The following is a 22313-nucleotide window of genomic DNA, read 5'->3' as shown; positions in this document are numbered from 1 at the left end:
GGCAGGTTAAATAAAAGGACTGTGCAGCTTTAAACAAAGTAAATATCAGCTCTGCTCTAACATGTCATGTGATTTATGTCCTAAAAACAAACAAACAAGTGAATTCATTCAAAAACTGTGCCTAGTTAGGTCGTGTTCCACGCCCTATCATTCCCTAGGACAAAGTTAAGACTCCAGGATATACAGCTAAATTATAATTGACAAAAAATAAAGAGGAAAACACAACAGAATCAGTCAGCGAAAAAAAAGGCACATAAAATTTGGTGACTGTAGTGGAATCAGGTTATAACAGACTGGTTTTTTTTAAAAGATAAATATATAATAGGCAAATAAATTAATATTAATTAACAAAATAAGTAAGCAGTATACACACTGTAAAAGAGGAAATCAAAGTTAAAACAATGTGGGGGTTATTATTACAAAGATTAAAGGAAAAGAGCTCCCCTTAGTGGGGGCAGATGGAATAAGAAATTAGAAGAAAAAAAGCGTTTTTAGTTCTTCCTTTATGGTCACAGTTACGACGCAGTAGTTTTAAAAATCACATCGTCAGCATAGTATTGTCTTTATTTCACGCATGCAATGAATTTCCACGTGCTGTGTCTGAAATGCTGGCAGCACCTCTGGGAAACCTGGAAAAAATCTAGCTGCTATTTTCTGATTTTTTTAATTTCATGAAAACGTGACTTTCTGTAACAGTAGTCTGATAATCGTCTGTTTAGTTCCTAATTTCGGTTGTTTGTATTTAAATAGCTAAAGAACAAAGTATGTTTTTACATATTTTTAAATGCATTTCTTTATTCTTTGCTCTCCCTGTTTTAGTTTACATTTATTTTCACTGCTTGCAGATTATATGCATTTGTCTTTACATGAAGCTACAACGCATGTAGGAAAATGCAACTTGTGTCTGAAAGTCCACATTGCATGCTGTGTCGCCACTCTGAGGCCGAGAACAGCAACTGCTGCTTCGAATCTGTCTCAGTCCGCCGTGTCCAATATGGCAACCAGGTGGGGAATCTGCAGCGCTGGGAAGATCAGTCATGACTTCACCGTGGCCCTGAAAACTCTTCCACTTGAAGACCATCAGGTATTTCTGTTAGCGAACTACTGTTCACAAATCTACCCAGTGATCAAACATAAACCTTCTCCTTATCACTCAGCGTGGTTTCCTGTAGCCGTGCTGACTGCCGCTCAGTTTCTACTGATTAGAAGTGCTTTTGAAATCAGTTTCTTACAACATTCGATTGACGCAATGTTGTATATTTGCAGTTTGTGTCTTTAACAAAGGCCGATACAAGTGACTCCGGCCGTGAACTTGCGAAAACTGCAAGTTACAGTTTGCAGTATGTTGCGTCACATGTATGCGTTACATGTTTACCGTAAATAACGCAATAAATGGGTATTTCAAATTCTTGGCACTCCACAAATCAACAGTTATGGTACATAAATATCTATAAGTTTCCCTAAAACTTCCGTTTTATTTGCAACGAAGTTTACAAAGAAACAGCAACTTGAGACTGACTTTTCCTGGTTTGTGAATACAAAATGGCCTTGAGAGTTAAAGATTCTGTGTGTGTGTGTGTGTGTGTGTGTGTGTGTCATATCCAGTGTTGGGGAGTAACGGAATACATGTACCGCCGTTACGTATTTAAAATACAAAATACGAGTAACTGTATTCCGTTACAGTTACCGTTTAAAAAGGTGGTATTTAGAATACAGTTACTTTGTTGAAATAAATGGATTACACTGCGGTACTTTCCTGTTTCATTTTGTCGCGGGTCAGGACTGTTTGGGTTTTGTTTGACAGCTACGTTCTGTTGTTGTGCTAAGCTAACAGGCAGAACGCTACAAGCATAGCTCTAAAGAATGTAGCATCATGGGCAGTGTAGTCCGTGTTGCAGGGAGAATGGACTGCCATACACGTTATGGGTCTGTGAGCGCGAGGAGGGAGAAAAAGGGGAGTGGAAAGGTACGAGTTGTCATCGAGGAAAAACGGGAGCTGGAAGCATGTAAATAACCACTTCAGCCAAGAAGAGTGCCTGACGAGCCCAGTTGTAAGTAAGCTATTAAGACTCGACTGTACACCGTGTTCTTGTTTTCCTCCGAAAACAATAAGTTCCGTTGGAGCAGCCTTTCTACGCCTCTCTCTGTCTCTGATAGCAAAGTTGACCCACACAACAAAGTAAAGCTATTTTTCGGCTACGAGCCGACAGGGACCCCGCCGTATTACTCAGAGGTCCCTTTACTACAGTTCGGAGTCGCGGACCTTCAGTAATAGTAACAAATCACACAGCAATAGTACATTCACGTTGTTGTAAAAAGCATGATAATATATTAAGTAATCCAAAGTATTCAGAATACGTTACTGTCATTGAGTAACGTAACGGAATACGTTACAGAATACATTTTGGGGCATGTATTCTGTATTCTGTAATGGAATACATTTTAAAAGTAACTTTCCCAACACATATCACACTTAACTGATGACCTTGTGGTGGCACTGAGGGAGCCTGTATACTAACAAAAGATAAAAATCTTACCTAATTGTTATATATCCAGAAGATTTATATAAACTGGAACGGGAAACAAGACAAGACTCAACAAGAAACTGCCTGCTTACTTAGTTATTGACAGGAGGAACTCATCTGTGACTGTATTACAGGTTGTGGCTGTGGCAGCACGCAAGCTGGAGGATGCACAGGAATTTGCCAAAAAACACAGCATCTCCAAAGCGTATGGCAGTTATGAGGAGCTGGCCAGAGATCGTGACATTGGTCAGTTTCTGCCAAAAGTTTGCTGATTCGGTTTGCTTCGCTGATGATTTAAAGCTCCTGCTCCGGTTAGGACTTAGATGTTTGTTAGACTCCATAATCATTCTTGTTATGGTGCTCTCTCTGGTCGGCATCTTTATGTATTTGCAGATGTGGTGTACATCGGAGTAATCCACCCGTACCATCTGAACACTTGTTTGCTCTTTACAAATGCCAAGAAGAATGTGCTGTGTGAGAAGCCACTGGCTATGAACACCAAGGAGGTGCAGCAGATTCTGGCCTCAGCCAAAAAGAATGGTGTCTTTCTCATGGAGGTACAAGTACAGAAAACCATAAAGAAAAAGGAAATTCTCCTCTTGGTGTTATTTTTCACCTTCACTATTAGTCATAAGTGTTTCTTTATTTCAATTTTGGTGCACGTCAAAGTGTCAAACCCTCATGTAAATAAGAGAATGTAAAAACATTTAGTTAATTTTTAGCTGATTCTATGTAATTTACTCAGAACCAAGTACGTATATGTGAGTGTATGAAATATCTACTGTGTTTTTGTTCCAGGCTGTTTGGACCCGCTTTTTCCCAGTCTCAGTTGAGATCAGACGATTGCTGGCCCAGGGGGAGCTGGGCGAAGTGAAGATGGTCAGATCAGAGTTTGGTTTTCCATTGATGCATGTACCGAGAGCAATGCAGGAGCAGCTAGGTGGAGGAGCATTACTAGACATTGGGATCTACTGCTTGCAGTTTGTATCCATGGTGTATAATGGAGAGAAGCCAGAGAGCATCCAAGCTAGTGGAGTATTGCACGTGGAGACTGGTAATGACTTTTAAAGCCGTGTCACTTATTAACATGTAGTTTTGTACTTACACGATAATGCTGTTTATACTACTGTCCTGAGTCAAATGGCAATGGTGGAATAGCTGACTCGTTCTTTTTTTCTGTTGCTCGCTTAAAAACAATGAAAAAACAATCTTTGTTGACATTTTAGTCACTAAAATGTATTATTTTTGTGGTCCACAATAGAGCTGACAGTGACAAAGCTGTTTTCAGTTGCAGCTTGTCATGTGATAACATTATAGGGAACTGAAATCTGAAAAAAGCTCAAGTTGTAAAGTTAATGTTCCAGCTTTAGTGACACCATGACATCTGCTGAGTGTGAACTCAGATTTTTTTTCTTTTACAGCATTCCTCTTTTAAGTCTTTATCTATTGTTGCCTTTATGAGGCACAATAAAGGTTGAACTGCAGCAGTTATTTATGGTCCAATATTTTCAGCCAACCATGTCTCCATATTCCTTCATCCTAATGTGTCTTTACCAAATGTACTTTCTTTGCTATTATAGTATATAATAACAAATATATAACAATATATATATATAATATAAATTATATTGTTATTATAGGAGTGGATGAGACCGTGGTCGCCATTCTGAAGTACTCCAAGAACAGAATGGCAGTGATTACCTGCTCCTCAGGTGTAAAACTGCCCAATGATGCCATTATTATGGGAACAAAGGGCACAGTTCGGGTAGGTCATCAAAGGTTAAATTAAATTTTATTAGTTTGAGCAAACCTTTTTTTGTTAATCATTAAGGATATACATCATACAAATCATTTCAAAGTCAACCAAGGTAATTTCTGAATCAAATATCTATATATCTCTATCTATATTTTTTTTATATTATTTATTTAAATCTATTTATTTCTTAGGTCCCTGCTATGTGGTGCCCCACATCATTAGTGGTGAATGAGAAGGAGATTGAGTACCCAGTTCCAGAACCCTATTTGCCTCTCAACTTCATCAATAGTACAGGAATGCGTTATAAAGCAGAAGAGGTTCGACAGTGTTTGCTCAAAGGTACTAAGACTTTTAGATTATTAGTCTGCATCCACACTAAGGGGAAAAAAAAAAAATCATTAATGGTCCAAATATTTTGGCTATTGGCTGACTTGTAATTCACACCTTTAACACAAGGTGGCATCAGAAACTCTACTTAAAAACATAAGCAAGCCTAACATTCTTTCTTCCCCCCCCCCCCAGGGCTGAAGGAAAGTACTGTCATGTCCCATGCAGACTCTCTCCTGCTGGCTGAATTGGAGGATGAGATCCGCAGGCAGGTGGGGGTGGTGTACAGCCAGGACTGCCAGTAAATGTTAAACACGTACCCATGCTGTGATTAACGGGAGCCAGATAATTTTCTTTTATTGGTTCAAAATTAACCTTTATTCCTACACCACTGCAAGGAACACATCAAGTTGTAAGGATAAAGACTATCCTTCAGCCAAACCCAGCCACTACAGAAGATGTTAAAAATATTGTCATTAATGGTCATATATGGAAAAACAACACTTTGCCAAACTGTACTTGTAAGTTCTTACATTCCTGGATACTGTTGCGTCTAGCAATACCCTGTACCACTGAAACCTTTTGGTGATTAGAACACATTTAAATAAATTTTAATAAAGGAGTCAAGTCTCACTAGTCTCACTCCTTTACTTTGTGCACGGAAATTGAATATACCCACAAACAATGATTCAAACGCATCACAACATTCAGATAGGTGCTCATCTCTTTTATTGATGGAACTCAAGTCTTGTTGGACAGCTCAGTACACCAGCTAAGCATTATAATACTCCTTTACATTTTGTTAGTTCTTACACTCTAGCATTACAATCAAAAGCATGTTACACACGTGGAGACAGTTACAGCGGGTCACCAACAGAGATAGAAAATCTGGGATCCTACCCATCACCACCATTGACTTAGAGGGTCAGGGCTTCATATCTTTACATCAGTCCTATACTCAATCACACAAGTCATCTTTAGTGAACCACACATTTTTCCATAGGTGCCAGCTTTGATATCATCTAAATGCAAAGAAATGTAAAGGCTTTGACACAACTAAACACACAAACACAGTAACTACCTCTGAATTAGACATCCAAAACTAGCTTTCTATAGACAGTCAAAATATAAGTAGTATTGGATGTCCCAAAACAAAAGTTCACCACTCACAAGAGTCAAGTATAATATTGAATGTAACATTGGAGTAAATTAGGAGTGCAACACTTACATATACACTGTTGTACAGTGAAAGCTGGCGAATGAGGACACTTCATATAGACAGCACTAGAGCAGGATTTGTTTGGGTGGAGTGGTGGAGCCACTGTGCGGGGAGCCCAGAGAATGCCACTACTTTGTTCAATTAACCAGCTGAGGAGTGTTTTTAGTATGCCCTTACAGACTCAAGGGGCTCTGGTAAGGTCAGCTGGCTCCACCACCAACCCCACCTAAACATGAGTCAGTACGCACATGCACACAGACCAGGAAGCAGTCACTCATAAAATTCAACTTTTAAAGTTATACAAGTGTTCTGAGTGAATAAATACAGCAGTTTCTGGTCAGGGTGTGTTACTGAGGCCCTGAAGACTGGTTTGATTTAGGTAATTGAAAGGAATGGAACATAGGTAGAACTGTGCGAAAAACACACTCCACTCACACTCAAAACCTCGACCATGAGGGTTGTACCTTTTCAAAAATCCTTTGCATCATTTCCTAAATGCTAAGTTGTTGAATGGTAGAGCATGTGAGCCCCAGTGTCTGGATTCCAAAGGCTGTGAGCAGGAGTGAGGTGTGGTGTTGGAACGCTATGAAAGATAGATGAAAGGGGAAAAAAAGAAAAAGGAGAAAGCAGAGCTGCCCTCCTGGCTGTTCAGGCCACCAGAACCACACGCATGGTGTTGGTGTAACCAGAGCCCGGACGCCAGCCAGTCAACACGATGACAACGTCACCCTCTTTGAAGAAGCCTCTGGCTTTGCCTAAAAAAAGAAAGAAAAGAAAAAATCATTATGAAACAATACATGAAGCAGTGGTTATTTGATGTATTAAATTAGGTTTACAGTATACAGGGTATTAAAGGTAACAGCTGCTTACCCATTTCCATAGCAAAGTTGACACGCAGGTCTACATCCTCTGCCCACACTTCGTTTGAGGGCTTGGTGTAGAGGACAGGGAAGATGCCGCGGTACAGGTGGGCCTGACGAGCCGTTTGAGCATTACGGGTCACAGCGAGGATGGGGGCACGGGGCCTGTACCTGGAGATCAGGTGGGCAGACCTGCACGGACACAGAGGAAACTAAACACTTCATCCATATTTCATTGATGTAAAGACTGCAGTAGTACAAGTTTACTGAAGAGATTCCAAAAAGGAAATGGATGGATTTTAATGCATACTGAGCAGGTGAACCCATTACAACTGCCCAAAAATTTGTATTGATTGGTCCAATCATAGCCCAAGTCTCAAAGTTAAAATGATCAAGTAAAGATAACCACATGTTCTTAGGCAAATAATTGCAATATGGTGTCTTTAAATGTTTTGCACTTTTTGGAGAAAAAAAATCTAATTAAAACCTCATTGTTCTGCACAACCTTTTTTAACTACTAATTTACAAAACATTGGGATTCTCACCCATGTTAAATGGATCACTGAAACGAGTGTATTTTGGAAGTAGCATGTTAACCCCTAATGATATCAAGTATAACAACTGGAATCAGAAATGAAGGAAGAGTTCCATTAATGAAACGTGACTGGAGGGCTTTATAATAGGAAAACTTTCAGCCATTTTACAAGAGGAATTTGCTAATGTGAAATCGTGTTCCAAAAAGAAGTCTGCCTTGCAATCAAAAAGCACTGAATACCATAAAGCTGTAAAGAAGTTCAAAGTCTTTTACAAAAGTTAGATAAGAAAAAATGATTTAATACTGTGGCTGTGTCCTTGACCGAGATGAGCGAAGCTTCTAGCTGTCTGTTAAAAGATGAGTTGGGTAAAGTCGCTGTTCACAGGTGTACCATATGCTAATCATGGGACACATCAACTGGTACAGTAGCACAGAGCTGGGATAACAATACACTCCAGAAATAAACATCAGTTTGTCAGAGCACCTTGACATAAAACACTGTGTTTAATTCCCTTTTTTTTTGCTGATGAAACTTTAAGGTTACTCCATAATGAAGCAAAAAGATGGTAGCTACAACAGGACAGATGGATATAAAATTAAATATGCTCATTAACCAAGCAGACATATCCAAGCATTTAACTCATAATACTTAGTGATTTTCAGCAATAAGTAAGAAACTAACAACTTAATATATGCAAATTATCTCCATACTGATAGTTTCCTGAAAGAAGCAATTCAGTGCAATTAATAATCCACCACCCACACACAAGTGTTCTCAGATAGTCTGGCTCATTTCTATTTCTCAGTGTTCTGCTCCCAACAGGTATGAGAGGCAAGGGAAGCAACCAGAGTCTAACATTTCCATAGTGAGTGGTCAGAGTAGCCCAAAATAAGTGACAACACTTATGTTTTAGCATCGATATGCAGAGGTTTAAAGTCACTGTCAGTAGCCCAAGATGTCCACGGTTAAAGACCAAGTGATCCTCTAATAGCAAAGACTGTTAAAGGATCACTTTGTTAAACATGAACTTGGCGTTCTCTGAATAAACCAGCTGCTGTACAGCTAATAATGATAAGAGAAAAATGCTGGCAATTTTTAAAAATCTGCATATTTACACAATAGTGTGTAAATAAGTTATGGTTTTAAAATAATATTTTTGTCACAAGTTCTCAAACATTTTGAGCCAATACAACAATCCAAACTAAAATTTCACAAAACTATAAATGACAAGAGTCTAAAAGATGGGCACCTGGGCTAATGACATAACCGTCTCATTTTTTATAAAATTAGTTACTGTTATCACACACACACACACACACACACACACACACACTAGAAGGATGGGGATTTTCACAAGTACATTAGGTGTTTGAGGAAGACGGAGGAGCTGGGTTAAATGGGCGAGCACACGTTTGGCGACACCTTACCTGCGGACCCGAATCATGTCACCTCTATTCCACTTTTCCTTACCTTCCAGTCTTAGTGAGAACAATAATGGCACTAGCACAGCATTTGAAGGATGACTCAACAGCTCCAACAGCTACTGCTTCTGTAGGATCTCTGGTCAGCTGCGAGTGTCTCCTCAGCTCCACAAACAGCTTTCTGTGGAAGGTGGCTGCCTCGGCCTCTCGTGCTATCTGAACCCCGAAGGGAAGGGTTGGGGAGGGGTTACTCTCAATCACACACTATATAATGAGCTACTCACACCAATGGGATTAACTGGCAAATGTGTAGCTAGACTCCTGGTTAAACAAGGATGGCTAATGTAGCCAATGAAGATGTTCACACACACACAAATCAGTGAAGAAGAACATTGAGTAATAGGGTTGGGGATATGTTGTCTTTTTTCTTTAGGGTCCCCACACAAGCATTTAACTGCTTCTATAGAACTTGTTAACATCCAACCATGAGTCTAGTTATGTTTGCCAGCTCTCCCAGTTGTTCCCTTGGAAAGTCCCTGCCTGGCCCTACGCTGCCTCTCAGACTCCTTAAATACAGTTATTAGTGACCTCCACCAACTGGCAGACCAGATAACCTGCCTACCTTCCAGAGCCTGTGAGCACAATGATCGCAGAGGCCAAGCTCTTAAAGGAGGCCTCCACAGCACCGATTGCAATGGCCTCAGCAGGGTCTTTGCAGTGCGGTGTGGAACGACGCAGGTCCTCAAACACCTGCCGATGGAACATGGCTGCCTCGGCTTCACGAGCAATCTGGCACAAGTGAGGGCAAGATGCATCGAAGAAAGTTTTCAAACCAGGCAAACAGTTGTAAAGCAAGAATAAGTGACAAGAAAAGGAAAACAAATTAAGGAAGATGAAAAACAGGGGAAAAAAAAAAAAAAAAAAAAAGTTAGTGAAGGAGGTTTTAAAAAAAAAAAAAAAAAAAAGAAAAGAAAAGAAATGAAAGGCAATATAAGAATTTAGGTGTGCAGTAAGTGGGGAAAAAGGGGAATGTCAAGATTAAATTACAAAAACTTTTACATGATATCAAATATGACATACAGTGAACTGCATATTAATTTTAAATTAAATTATCTAAAACATTAAATCACAAATATGTCCTAAAGAAGCTACTGGGTTAAAAACAAATGACAAACACTGAGTCAAAACAAACTGCACAAAAAGCTGAAGAAACTTAAGGGCAGCCAGGAGGAATAAAGAGGAACCATACAGAAATAACTTTTAACAGAGGCTTAGAAGAGGTTAGTTTTATTTTCCTTTTCCTTACTAAATAAGTGTTTTATTTAAATAAACAGAGGCTATTAAGAGGCTGTACTGTACATAAGATTCTAAAGCATTCCTTCCAACTTCACTGTGGGGGCAGCAAGTTCAAAACTAAGATCTGCAGGACTGCTGAGTCACTGCATCTCTATTGCAGAGTAGCTGTGAACAGTTGCAGTAAGCCAAAAAAAAGGCATGAACAATGAACACAGCATTAAGTGCATACTTTAGAGCAAATTTCTATGGGGTCTAAGACTTCATCAAAGGTGCTTTACTTTTATTGTACTTCATTCAGACTGTCCCTAACTAAACAACACAAATGTGGGTATACAGTGTGCAAATTTTAAGGAATCTCCACAGTCCTTTGTTAATCAGGTCATTGAGTGTAGCATCATTTAAAAAAGCTTTTTCTGTTCCCTTTTCCAGCAGCCACTTTTTTTCTCTCTTTCTGGAATACAAGTGATTTGCACTATGAATTATTTAACAGCTACCAAAGTTCCACAGATTTCCCTGAAATCATAGCAACTTTAGTAACTAGTAAACAATAGCAGTAACAGCCAATGTGTTAGATGAAGGGGTTCAGGCAACATGCATTATGATTTGGAAATCATGCAATGTCAGAGTTATTTAAAATGCCAAACACAGACGGAATTATCACTGGGATTTTGTCAATTATCCCAACTGAGAATTTTAACATGGTTCATTTGTATATTGATGATGTCGGCTGACATCTTAAAGTTTCACCAAGTGACAAAGTAAAAAGTTTATGCCAATGGGCATGAAAGTGAACACAAAAAAAAAAAAAAATTGAAAGGGGAAAAAAGGGAAAGAATGAAAGCATAACCACCCAGTAGCTATAATCTTTTCCAATTTATAATTGTAATTCATGCAATCAAATCACAAAATCATTACTTTAAATTACAGTTCTTTATGGCCTAATTTGAGATATTTTCCCCATCTTTTGATATTGTTATTATACATTAACTCACCATGTGCTGTGTGCGCACTGCCTCCAGAGGATAGTCTCCCTTGGCAGTCTCTCCACTGAGCATAATGCAGTCGGCTCCATCCAGCACTGCGTTGGCTACATCACTGCCCTCAGCACGAGTGGGTCTAGGCTTCTTGATCATGCTCTCCAACATCTGAATAATTTAGGAAAATAAAACCAGTCTGGTTAAAATTTACGTAGCTGAACACATTTAGGCCGACAGGATGATTAGTACACCGAGTACTCAGCAAACTAGATGTGCTAGGAGGAAATGCAACATTTTCTTTACTGTTGTCTGACCTGAGTGGCACAGGTGATTGGCTTGCCAGCTTTGTTGCAGCGACCGATCATCATTTTCTGGGCAAGGAAGACCTTTTCTGTGGGGATCTCAATACCCAGGTCACCTCGGGCAACCATGATACCGTCGCTGGCCTCCATGATCTCATCAAATCTGCAAAACGGGTACAAAAATTCCAGCTTATCAAATTCATCAAGTGCAACCATTTGTTATGATATATTGTCAGGACTATGGCATAAACATACACTCATAAAGACCACTTTAAAGCCCTTTAAAAAAAAGGTTTCAGCTTAATCTTTTATTTCTTCTCTACAATACACCATCATTTAAATAAAAGATGTTGATATAGCAAGCCATTTCCACACACCTGCGTACACCTTCATGGTTCTCAAGCTTGCTGATGATCTTAATGTTTTTGCCCTTCTCTCCTAGCACTGCGCGGACAGCATGCACATCATCCGCTTTGCGAATGAAAGAGGCAAAGACCATGTCGACTCCCTGCTGCACACCAAACTGCAGGTCTTGGATGTCCTTATCAGAAACAGCTGGCAGGTCTACAGCAGCACCGGGGAGGTTCACTCCCTTCTTACTTCCCAAGGTGCCACCATTCTCGATCTCACAACTGAGGAAATCAGTGCCTTTGGAGGTGAAAAATAAACATAAGTATTTTTTAAATATTATAATAGATCAGAAGAAGAGACTTTGAGGCTGGCCTCATTTATCATGGCCTGGCTTTTACTCACCAATCTCCTTGACTTGCAGGGATATGAGTCCATCGTCAATGTAGACCTTGCTGCCAACTTCAACAACTTTGGTAATGTTCTTGTAATCAAGCCAGAGAATGTCCTCACTGCAGTTCTCCTGGTAAGCATCATCTAAGGTAAGCTTGATCATGTTGCCTTTGACCAGCTCCACCTCAGCAGTACCACTCTGTCAAATCATTAACACAATCATCACATAAGTTATTGTTCTTTCTGGTTGGGTTTTATTCTACTGAAGCTTCGTAAAGAACAAGTGGAGCTGAACTCACTCCCTTAATGAGGCCAGTCCTGATCTCTGGGCCCTTGGTGTCCAGAGCAATGCCAATAGGCCTGTACTGGATGCTGCCAGGCTCAAAGCTCTCACATGCCTCACGAACGTTCTTGATTGTTTGTGCATGATACTGTAAAGCAAGGAAGAAGTCAATATGTTAATATTTCCAGTAAATACTCTTCCCCAGATGTCAACCCCAACTATTTCTTTCAGTCAAAACTGTCCCTAACAACCTCTTTCTATTCCATCTTGGACTGCAAACATGTTAAAGAGCAATACTACTTTATGCATTTATTCTCAGATAAAGGTTTTACAAAGCAGACATAAAAGTAACGCCAGACAATTAACAGATAAAAATACAACTCACATGACTATAAACTGGGTCATAATTATACGTTATCATCATGGGGTTAGAATAGAGAATAGAATAGCCCTTTATTGTCATTGTACACGTACAACGAAATTTTGGGAGCTCCACTGTGGTGGAATAAAATATAAATAGTTGGTAGCATGAATAAATAGCAAACAGGAGAAATGTATACTACCAAGTTGCAAAGTGCTTGGAAGTAGTGGAGAAAAAAAAAAAAAAAAAACGTATTTATTTTTAAATGAGTGGCCTGAGGGATGGGGGTTACTCAATCCATGGCTCAGATTAGTAAAGTGGGTGGGCAGGAGTGGGGTGTGTGTCGGTTGGGGAAGGGGGGGATGCTTGTTTACAGTCCAAATGGCTCAGAGGAAGAAGCCCTATGTGAATATGGAAGTGTGGGAACTGATTGACCTGACACGCCGTCAGAGGGCAGTGGGTCAAACGGATGGTGGGCGGGGTGCACCGTCCTCCTGTCTCGTTTTCCTGAGACAGGAGTTCATGAAGCATGGACTGACACGGGCTTGTATTTTTAAGTGTGTATTTGGCTATAAAGCTGTCACGGTTAATAACTGGACGGGTGACATGCCACTGTGTGCGTCCTTAAACACAGGTTACACTTGATTATGACAGACACCTTCTGATACTGTGCCATGTATGATAAGTTTGAGTGTAGCGTTTCTCAAAAGGAAATTCCTCAGTCAAGTAGATGATGAAAAGTAGTACGCCAATAATGAAACTAAATCCTAGCACAAGCAGGAGTGCAAACAAACTAAAATACATTGTTATATCTTAAAGGAAGATAAAGAATGTAGGTGCACTTTTTCCCCCAGAAATCTTGCTACTTCTCAATGCTGGCCAACATTTGCTACAGAGCTGTGGGAAATGCTATAAGAAAATTAAACACATCCAGCTTTGCACCTTAGTGCATGCTAATTAACTAGCAGTGTATCGTTTGTGGTTTTATAAACAGCTACTGCCTGCCCACGGCTTATGCTGCCTACCTGGGTAACCGGAGCTTTCAATAATAACTTAAGTGGCAGGTAATCACATTGGCTGACTTTCAGCGTTACACCACAACCACTATGAGAAAACCATTATGGTTTTGCCAGCTGGAAAAAAACCCCCAAAACAAAGCCAGGTGTTGCTGCTTGCTTTTCTAGCACTGCAAAACAGCAAAGCTTTGATTTCGTTTTCCATTTTCAAATCTACAGTTACATTGATTCTTTGTGAAACAGCTAGATCTACTCAGTCCAAGAATATATTAAAGTCAAGTATGTTAAAAAAAAAAAATTTCAAAGAAAATTATTAATGATTTCTACACTGAATTTTCAGAATCTGCAACACCTTTAAAAACAAACAAAGAACTATATTTGAAGAAACCATCAGCTCAGATAAAATTTGATTTAACTGTCTGAAATGTAAACTGCCATTGCCCAAGACATTTACATAGCGGACCGAGTTGTAGGAAGACCCACCTCATGTGTGCCATGGGAGAAGTTTAAGCGAGCAATGTTCATTCCAGACTTGATCATCTCCTTCAGCATGTCCACAGATCGAGAGGCTGGCCCTGCACAGAGTTATTGAAAATTCTAACATTTAGGATTTTGATACCGTTTACTAGCAGGGAGGAACAAGTCATTGTGTACAAACTAAAGTCCAAAATGTAAAATTCCAAACAGATCTTATTTTGTTAAAAGATACGGTACTGTATGAAGACTCAATGGTGTGAACGGAAAACTTAACCAAACGTTGCAACGTTTGCACCACAAAACCAAATCTCCAGAAATGCAGTGTCTTAGCTTTTAAGCTGCCCCTACAACAGCGGCTTTAAAAACAGATTTTCTCTTTTAAATGTACAAAGAGCTTCGTTTCACATCTATTATTGTGTGAGTACAAGTTAAAAGAAAAAAAAAAAAAAAAAAAAAAAAAAAAAAGGTAGGTTGGACCAACCAATGGTGCAGATAATTCCGGTGTTGCGCGCAGTGATGGGCTCTGAGTCGATATCCAGCAGGCACATGTGTTCCAGGAAAGTGTCGGCTGTAGCAGCATAGAGCTGCTGTGTCTGGATGAAGGCCGAGCCCATATCTCCTTTTAACTGAGGCATGGTGATTCCTGGTGCAACTGGAGAAGTCCTAAACAGGAAAGAGAAAAAAAATATATATAAAATTAATCTATTACTGAGGTTGTTGGATTCCACTGAAAGCATCATCCACATACCTGCATTTGTGTTGTAAAACAGGATAGCTATTAGTTAGGCTAGTTTATATCATAGAGTAACAGTAAGACTGTTAACAGTCTAAGCCCTTTTTGTATACCTTTGTATTAGACTGCGCAAGTCCAACAAAATGTGTCATGATATACACAAGTCATGGCTCAGTTTGCCATAAGGGGAAAACTGAACCATGGTAGTGCTAAGACAGACGGACGGACAGCTCACTCACTCACCTTATGAAATCTAAATATTGCACTGGGTTATTGTGAGCACAGAATTTGCACAAGACTATCTTGAATTTGAGGATATGAATGTTTCACGCTTCAATAATTAAGGAAAATAACTCCAACCTCTTTGGAACAGCTTAAAAACGAACAGGAAATATATTAACGTTGATCTGTAGCGCTAGAGGACATGCTAAGGCTTATACAGAGTAGTACAGCCCATTGAGCTGCTAGACCACCCACCCTTCTTGCTGAGTCACCGATGCCAACAGTCACATCTCAACTAGAAGGTTGGAATTTCTGTACTTTCAACATGAAACCATCACTCTTTTCTAGTTGTAAAACACAAGGCTGTATAGAACAGAGATTACCTAAAATCCTGTGCAGTGGGAAGTAACTCAATATAGTCAGTTGCACACAGGGAACTTTTATGTGTGGCTGGGACACTCCCTTCCTTTCAGCCTACGAATCAGAGTTATGAGAGGTACTGTATCAATGAGCATTGTATCATGCTTAATCCAACAAGGTAGGCATGTCTCAGCAGGGTGTAACATTACTTATCTATAGTGATTATGAGTGCAGCTTCTTTTAGGGCTCTGGTTGCTGTGGTTACACAACTAAAACAAATATTTCATTTAATAGGCTGGTTTTACAGACAGCAAAATTAATCAGATTTGATTAACTTCACTTCTAAGTAGATTTGAAGGGTTTATTTTATGTTTTTTTTTTAATCAAAGCAACAGGCTGACAAGTCACTAAAAGCCACCTTTAGTACCAGTCTTAATTCCCTACCAATATACACAGAACAGGATACAAAGGCTAATGCAAAAAAATAAAAAATAAAAAATCTGGAAAACACAGACAATTTTTAGATGCTGCAGCTACAACTGAAGCCAAAGCCATCTTTGTGGTAATTTCTCAGTGGAAGATTTACTGCAGACACGTGGTAGTGGTCTGACTTTCTCTTACTCATAACATCCTAAATGCAAATGCATCATGGTGGGGGATTCCAGACAGAACCTCACTGCCAGCAGCCTGCTAACTGGTGATGTAACATTTCCATCAATGAGGCAGACTAATGTTGTACGTGAGCTCAGTCACACTACTGCAGCACACTCAACCCTTCAGTGGGCTGAACCACAAGGAAAAATCTCAGAGGGGGCAAAAGGAGCCTGTAATCATGCTAGCTACTGCAGCATGCTGTTTTTAAATGATTTCCTGGTGTGACCCAAAAAGCAATAAAACGACTTTAACAAAATGGATTAAATAGTACAATAGCATGATGTCGAACAAACACAGCCGATGACAATCAGACAATCAAAACATCTGAGAAAAATGCAACATCTAGATGTAATGCCATCATTGTCACTCTTTTCTACAGTCTAATTTGAATGTTACATCTTTAACGTTAAACCTCTTCAGTTTTGCAATGTTGGACTGTATTGAACTTTAAAGACATTTAGAAGGAAATGTGGAAATGAAGTTTTATGCAACTTCCTACAGAAGATGTTTGTTAGACGACTACAAATATGTCCAAAACCAACTCCCCCCCCCAAAAAAGGAAAATTCTGTATTTATACAACAGATAGAGAGAATTCACTTGAAAAGAGATGCATTAAAAAAATAAAATAAAAAATTTAGAACTGTGACAGAAACGTCAAGCTGGGCAGGCCCATGGGCCTCTCTGCACCATACAGCCAGTCTTGGTGCTACACGTGGGCACACATGTAAAGCCTTCTATATTTACTAGGCTGTTCCTTGCATCTCTGGAAAGCTACTGTGTTAAAAAGCTTTCCACAGACAGATATACTGACCCTTGCCAAAGTGCTCAAAAGCCCTGTTGCTGTAGTTCCCACTACATAATGTGTCTCCAGGACACACAAACAGTCATAGTTGGCAAAAACAAACAAAAAAAAAAACAAAACAAAAAAAAAAAACACATAGCTGTATCTAGGAGTAGGAATAGTAATAAAACTACAGGCTTGCTTCTAGTGACAGAATTGCTAGCTTACCCTTGCTTGTTGAGGTTGGGGATTTCAAATGTGCATCAACCAAAAATGTGCTGAATGTCTCATCATTACTGTCATAAAATAGGGATCTGATAAGATTTTCTTCTGCAAATACACAGAATTATCTGCATGTGTCTTTTGCAGTTCAGGAGAAATGTCCTCTCACACTCACATACTGCCTGTATCCTCAAGTGAAGTGTTATTTTTGGACCAGAAGGAATGAGACTGGCCAAAGAACATGCATTGTTCCAGCTTGTATGCTCCTTGTTGTTATAGAGAAACACAATGACTACATAAAGAGGCATCTCTGAACCCCGGATACCTAGTGGACAGTAGTCACAGACCAGCAGCAGCTACAGCAACCCTGACACAGATACAGGACCAGCTAAGAGCAGAGTGCTGATAATCATTTTGTAAGACATATACTTTTGTAACATATTGTCTCACCATCTTATCACGTCTTTCTAAACCATTTCTTATCCAACTTATCTATGAAAACAGCTGTGCAATCATAAGCAGTTACAGTAGCATTCCTGCCAGGGCGACATAACATTTTGTATGACCTGCTAAGCATGTGATGTAACACTGGGCTAATCCAAGGTGGCTCTTGAATGGTTTCAATCCTCCACACTCTCTCAACCAAGGCACCATTTGCAGGTTACACTACATACCCCCAGTAGATCTTCCTGTTCTTCTTGGGGACAAAGCATGTTAACACAAATGACCTCCATAGCCACCCCAGTGTGCTTGAGCTTCCAATGCCAGCGAACAAACTTCTCCTTGCTACAGCAGAACTGAGTGCGGCAGCAACGTGCGTGCATGTGTGCAACATTCCCAGGAGCTCAAGAGTAAATCCATTCAATGAGGATAAAGGATATGAAGAGCACCCACAGTGACTAGACAGTCACCACGATCTAATACAACCGACATACATGAGACTTCTGTGAGGAAGTATTCTGTATTCTGACTTCTGGTGTCAGAATACTCCTGACACCAGCGTTGCTACCAGGCTAGGGTAGCCCCGAGTCTAAAAATGGATTTTTGGCTAATAATAACACAACATGGCAAGTCAAGTGGCAGAAAGCTAATCCTCAGAATACATGATGGTTGTTAGAATCTACAGATTATTACAAACTTTATTTAGGGTAGTGTGTACCTTTAGAGTGACCATTTTGTCAGGTGGTGGCAGAGGAATACTCATAATGGTGGAGTTGGCTCCATGCGGCATTAGCAAACATACATCTACAGTAGAGAGACCAACAGCTGTTTGGTCCAGATTAATACACTGACCACCAGCTTTGCTAAAGCTAAACTTTCTTATCAAAACAGCAGGTCAAGGACAGGAGTTCCTACTAGAAGAGGAAATTGTAGTTTTATTCATTAACTGTAGCAGCAGGTGGCATCCACGACTCACACTGGTCTTGGTAAACAGATAGGTGCCCTTTACAATGCTTTCAAAAGCAGAAAATTACTAAGTGATGACCCAGATGTTTGTCACACAGAACCTTCTGTTGAGGTATTTGTTGATAAAAAATAAAAATTAAAAAAAAGTTCTAGAGTCTGAAGTTTAAGTTCACAGGCTCAATTTAACTTGGGTTACTCTGCCTTTATGGGAGAAAATAATTACAACAGTGCCTCTAGAGTTCTGTGCTTTCAGTCTAGCTTTAAGTGGCAAAGACACTCAAGGTTCTCTTGTGGAGTTAATCACTTCAACAGAACTCAGTCAGTTGCCTGACAAACTGATTTGGTTGGGCTCTTGTAAATGAGACTTGAGACTAAAGAAGTCCAGACGCTTTTCTTTGCAAGCTCCTTTGACTACGATGACCTGGATGACTGAGAACCTTCACAGACTAAATGAGACTTCATTTTGTAAACAGCTCATTTGCCCAGGAAGGTCATATCAATGACAATTAGTGTTATACAAATAACTGCATTTCAGAAAATAAAGCATATGCACGAGGTGTATTTCACAATTATTAAGGATATCAAACTGCAGTTTAAAAATTCAGCTAAAAGACTTCTTTTTGTGGAAAAAAAGAAGTGTTCACATACCTGGCAGGATGAGACCTGCCTTCATTCCTATGTATCTAGTGTCAATAAGGCCTTCCACCACTGCGGAAAATTACTGTAGTCAAACAAAACCCATATTTCAAACTAGATCTACAGGACGGTCATGCCATACACAACATCTAACGTGGCCGGCATTTACTTAAGAGAGGAAAGACTGATGAATTAAAGGATGAAGATGCGCATCGTGATGAGTTTAGCTTAGCAGTAACGGGCACACGGAGGAAAAGGAGAACACATACCACGCAATTCTTTAATTAAGTATCATTACATTACCAACAATGAAATTAACTAGATTTTTTTCATTATTTAAAAGCTACATCAGCTATAAAGCTTCAGTGTTTTATAAAAATGCATCAAGTTATAGTAAAGACGATGCGCTAAAGGTCACGTTCTCATCCTGCGTCACATTTTCCTGAGCTAGACGCATCACGGAGATTGACCAATGGGAAGCCGAAAAGACGGAGGGGCCACACCCACGTCAAGAGGCAACAGGAAGCGATTCTACAACGTTTCACGCGAATGAAATAAAATGTTACTGGTATGCATACATTTTCTGGGTTGGCTACAAAAACAATACTGCTACTTTTTGAGAGTTTGTAATATAAGCAGCTGCTCAATTTACACATACATTCCCTCGGTTTATCCGTTTATTAAATGCACTGCCACAAGGCTGTTAAAAGCATTCTAAGTCCGCATATGAGGGGTTTAAAATGGCTGATCTAAGTCGACTGTATTCATCTAGCTGTATTAACACTGTTACATTTTGAGGCTTTAAAATAGTAATCAATTAAAATACCGGTAAATGAGAAAGACAGGAAACCACATGTCGGTGAGCAACACGCAGAGTTACTCGGTAATCTTACCAGAGTGTAAAAAATAGCTACTGAAAATAAAAGTCTTACAGGTTTTAAAAGCTGTGACACGTCCGATGGATCGACAGACAATGCAGCTGAACCCCCTGTTGAGGATACCCACCTTTAGTAGCTGTTGAACCGATGTGACTGGCGTATCACTGAGCTCAGCTCAAGGTGATCTCTTTAGAACCTCAAGCTATGGCACTACTTTCTAGGGATGCTACGATATCCATCCGAGAGAACGTGTAAAAAGGGAAAGGGGGTCTTTAGAGTCTTATATCAATCGCTGCGACCATTATAGCATCAAGAACACGAAAAAGGAAGATTTATTTCACTTTTATATCGGGTTTACGCCTTTTGAAAGCCAGGAAGTGGTAAATTAAAAAAAGCGCGGAAGGATACAGAGATGCGTATGGTAGTGGTTGGGACGCGTGAGGACCTGGACATGTGACTATGTGTGGCTTTCCCGAATAAAAGTGAGGAAGATGAAAAATGCAGTAGTTTGCTTAACATCGGCATTCAGTCTCCGTTTACAGGCCCCGTAGTATTTAAATGAATTAAATATTACTTGTTGTCTTTTGGCTTCATTAGTGCCTGGACGTGCTAACCATCTGCTGCTTAGTGTAACATGGGAAGCATCATTAGACGTGCTGTATACGGTAACCGACTTGTGTGCTGTCATCATATATTTTTTATGTTAAACTTAGTTGATGAAAGACTGTTAATAGAAAGAAAGAAAAAAGAGACCCAAATGCTTTTTAGTGCCCCTGCTGTATTTTGTAAGTTCCCAATCATTCAGCAGTAGACAGAAAAATCTAACGTGGGCCTCGGAAATTCTTTATAGACTCTAACTCCATCTAGCGATAAAAAACGATACAGCAGTCTGGTTATGGTCAGTTATATAAGTATGTGCATTTTGTTACTTAATATTGAATATTGTCAAAATACGTTCTCTTAAAATATAAACATTAACTTCGATTATTTGTTATGTTATGTAAATATTATTTGCGCCTTATTTAAATTATTATTTTTAACTTTAAATCATATCCGTAGAAGGCATCCCCAAACAGTGGCTTGTCCCCCACGGTTGAAGCAGGTGGGGTAACGATGACCAAGGTAAATATATGACATAAAATTAAGATAAAAAACATTTTTTGGAGAAATAAGGAAAGAAAATAATAACATTCAAATTGGATTGATTTTTAATTGGTAAAAGTTGATAGAATGTGTTAGGCATAAACTGCTTCTGAAGTTGTGAATGTCATAAAACTTTTAAAAGCCACTGGACTACATTAAAAACCTTCCTGTGTTAGAGAGAAAGAGAGAATGTAAACTTTTTGGGGGTGGGGGGGGGGGGGGGGGTATACATTTACGTTTTACCACTTGGCAATAAATACACATAACACGGATTTGTGCCTTGCATACAGTACATAACTATGAAAAAAAAATGCTTGCCACAGTGATTAATTATCTGGTTGCCGAAAGTAAATCCTTGACACAGGCGCGAATACATTTTAACTGCAGTGAACAAAATGTTTAAGCTCTGCAACAAAACCTGCAGATAATCCTAAACATGTAGTTTACAACAACAATAAAACACAGATGCTATTTTTTTGCACTGCTACAAAAGCCTGCACTTCCCACTGCAGGTGTACCCCCTTTTACCATGTTACATATTTAACTCACCTGTTAACAGTTGTGGTAGCACTGCTACTCCCACTGCCCATGTTGCTGTCCCTCTGATTGCTGACTTCCTTTACTTGGACCCCATCTACTCCAGCGTCCTAGGCCAGTTGACACACCTTTCCAGGTGAGGAACAGACCTGCTGTTCAGTCTCTTTGTTCACTGCCCAAGCTCTTGGCTGTCAGTCAGCATTAATTGCTGCTAAAGCCTGTGCCATGTTGTACAGTAAGACAGTATGAGAATATGCTCAGATAAGTCTCAGAGATGAGCAGATAGAACACCTTAATGCTGCTAATACTGCTCTAGTAAAACTGCCTCCACCAGTGCTACCAAAATAAAACAGAATGTGAAGTACTTGGAACCACAGATAAAAATCAGTTGATACTGTTTAATATTATTTGCTTTAAAATATTGAGCTCATTTACAAAATGAAAAAAACAACAACATGTTTTACATTATGTTATTACAAACACATATCTATATATACGTATATATGTATGGAAGTGAATACATACATATATCCATCACCAAAACATGGTATTGTGTCTTTTTTCTCCTAACCCCAAATAGAATAGTGATGGTGTGGTCGCAGTTTTAGCAATCTGATTATGCTGTGGCCTATTGCCCAGTGT

At 39.5% G+C, this 22313-nt stretch overlaps 2 protein-coding genes across 7 annotated transcripts; one reads left to right on the top strand and one right to left on the bottom strand.

The window, feature by feature from the left end:
* Window positions 1–928: 928 nt before the first annotated feature.
* On the top strand, window positions 929–6453 carry LOC147338700 (trans-1,2-dihydrobenzene-1,2-diol dehydrogenase-like). The gene is made up of 7 exons (XM_086267174.1): window positions 929–1084; window positions 2660–2771; window positions 2919–3082; window positions 3324–3579; window positions 4166–4290; window positions 4473–4620; window positions 4804–6453. Exons 1-7 carry the CDS (start codon window positions 995–997, stop codon window positions 4911–4913), a joined length of 1005 nt encoding a protein of 334 aa, XP_086123300.1. The 5' UTR covers window positions 929–994; the 3' UTR covers window positions 4914–6453.
* Window positions 5321–21886, bottom strand: pkma (pyruvate kinase M1/2a). 6 transcript variants are annotated; one of them, XM_086267051.1, is made up of 11 exons: window positions 21684–21886; window positions 14579–14760; window positions 14104–14195; window positions 12260–12391; window positions 11973–12159; window positions 11597–11867; window positions 11232–11382; window positions 10933–11085; window positions 8694–8860; window positions 6698–6879; window positions 5321–6582 (listed from the first exon to the last, which is right to left on the bottom strand). In XM_086267051.1, exons 1-11 carry the CDS (start codon window positions 21722–21724, stop codon window positions 6476–6478), a joined length of 1665 nt encoding a protein of 554 aa, XP_086123177.1. In that variant the 5' UTR covers window positions 21725–21886; the 3' UTR covers window positions 5321–6475. The 6 variants fall into 6 exon arrangements, with proteins under 6 accessions (XP_086123177.1, XP_086122858.1, XP_086122936.1 ...); XM_086266732.1 differs by lacking the exon at window positions 8694–8860 and adding an exon at window positions 9267–9433 and having other exon boundaries at window positions 21684–21880; XM_086266810.1 differs by lacking the exons at window positions 8694–8860; window positions 21684–21886 and adding exons at window positions 9267–9433; window positions 20119–20274.
* Window positions 21887–22313: the final 427 nt, after the last annotated feature.

Source organism: Aulonocara sp. 'chitande type north' Nkhata Bay, linkage group LG1 (genome assembly GCF_057382095.1).
Source record: "Aulonocara sp. 'chitande type north' Nkhata Bay isolate Kocher_YH1m ecotype deep benthic linkage group LG1, A_spYH_male_GT1.1, whole genome shotgun sequence".
NCBI classification, from domain to species: Eukaryota; Metazoa; Chordata; class Actinopteri; order Cichliformes; family Cichlidae; genus Aulonocara; species Aulonocara sp. 'chitande type north' Nkhata Bay.
The sequence above is the reverse complement of the archived record's forward strand: the minus strand, read 5'-3'. Positions and strand labels throughout refer to the sequence as shown.

Bases quoted from the DNA above. Each gene is read 5' to 3' on its own strand.
- LOC147338700 (XM_086267174.1), top strand. From the start codon at position 995: ATGGCAACCAGGTGGGGAATCTGCAGCGCTGGGAAGATCAGTCATGAC. The intron at 2,772-2,918 runs GTCAGTTTCTGC...ATGTATTTGCAG, and splicing joins GGCCAGAGATCGTGACATTG to ATGTGGTGTACATCGGAGTA. The intron at 3,580-4,165 runs GTAATGACTTTT...TTGTTATTATAG, and splicing joins AGTATTGCACGTGGAGACTG to GAGTGGATGAGACCGTGGTC.
- pkma (XM_086266652.1), bottom strand. From the start codon at position 17,905: ATGTTGCACACATGCACGCACGTTGCTGCCGCACTCAGTTCTGCTGTA. The intron at 11,868-11,972 runs GTGAGTAAAAGC...TCACCTCCAAAG, and splicing joins CCTGCAAGTCAAGGAGATTG to GCACTGATTTCCTCAGTTGT. The intron at 11,383-11,596 runs GTGTGTGGAAAT...CCCGTTTTGCAG, and splicing joins AACCATGAAGGTGTACGCAG to ATTTGATGAGATCATGGAGG.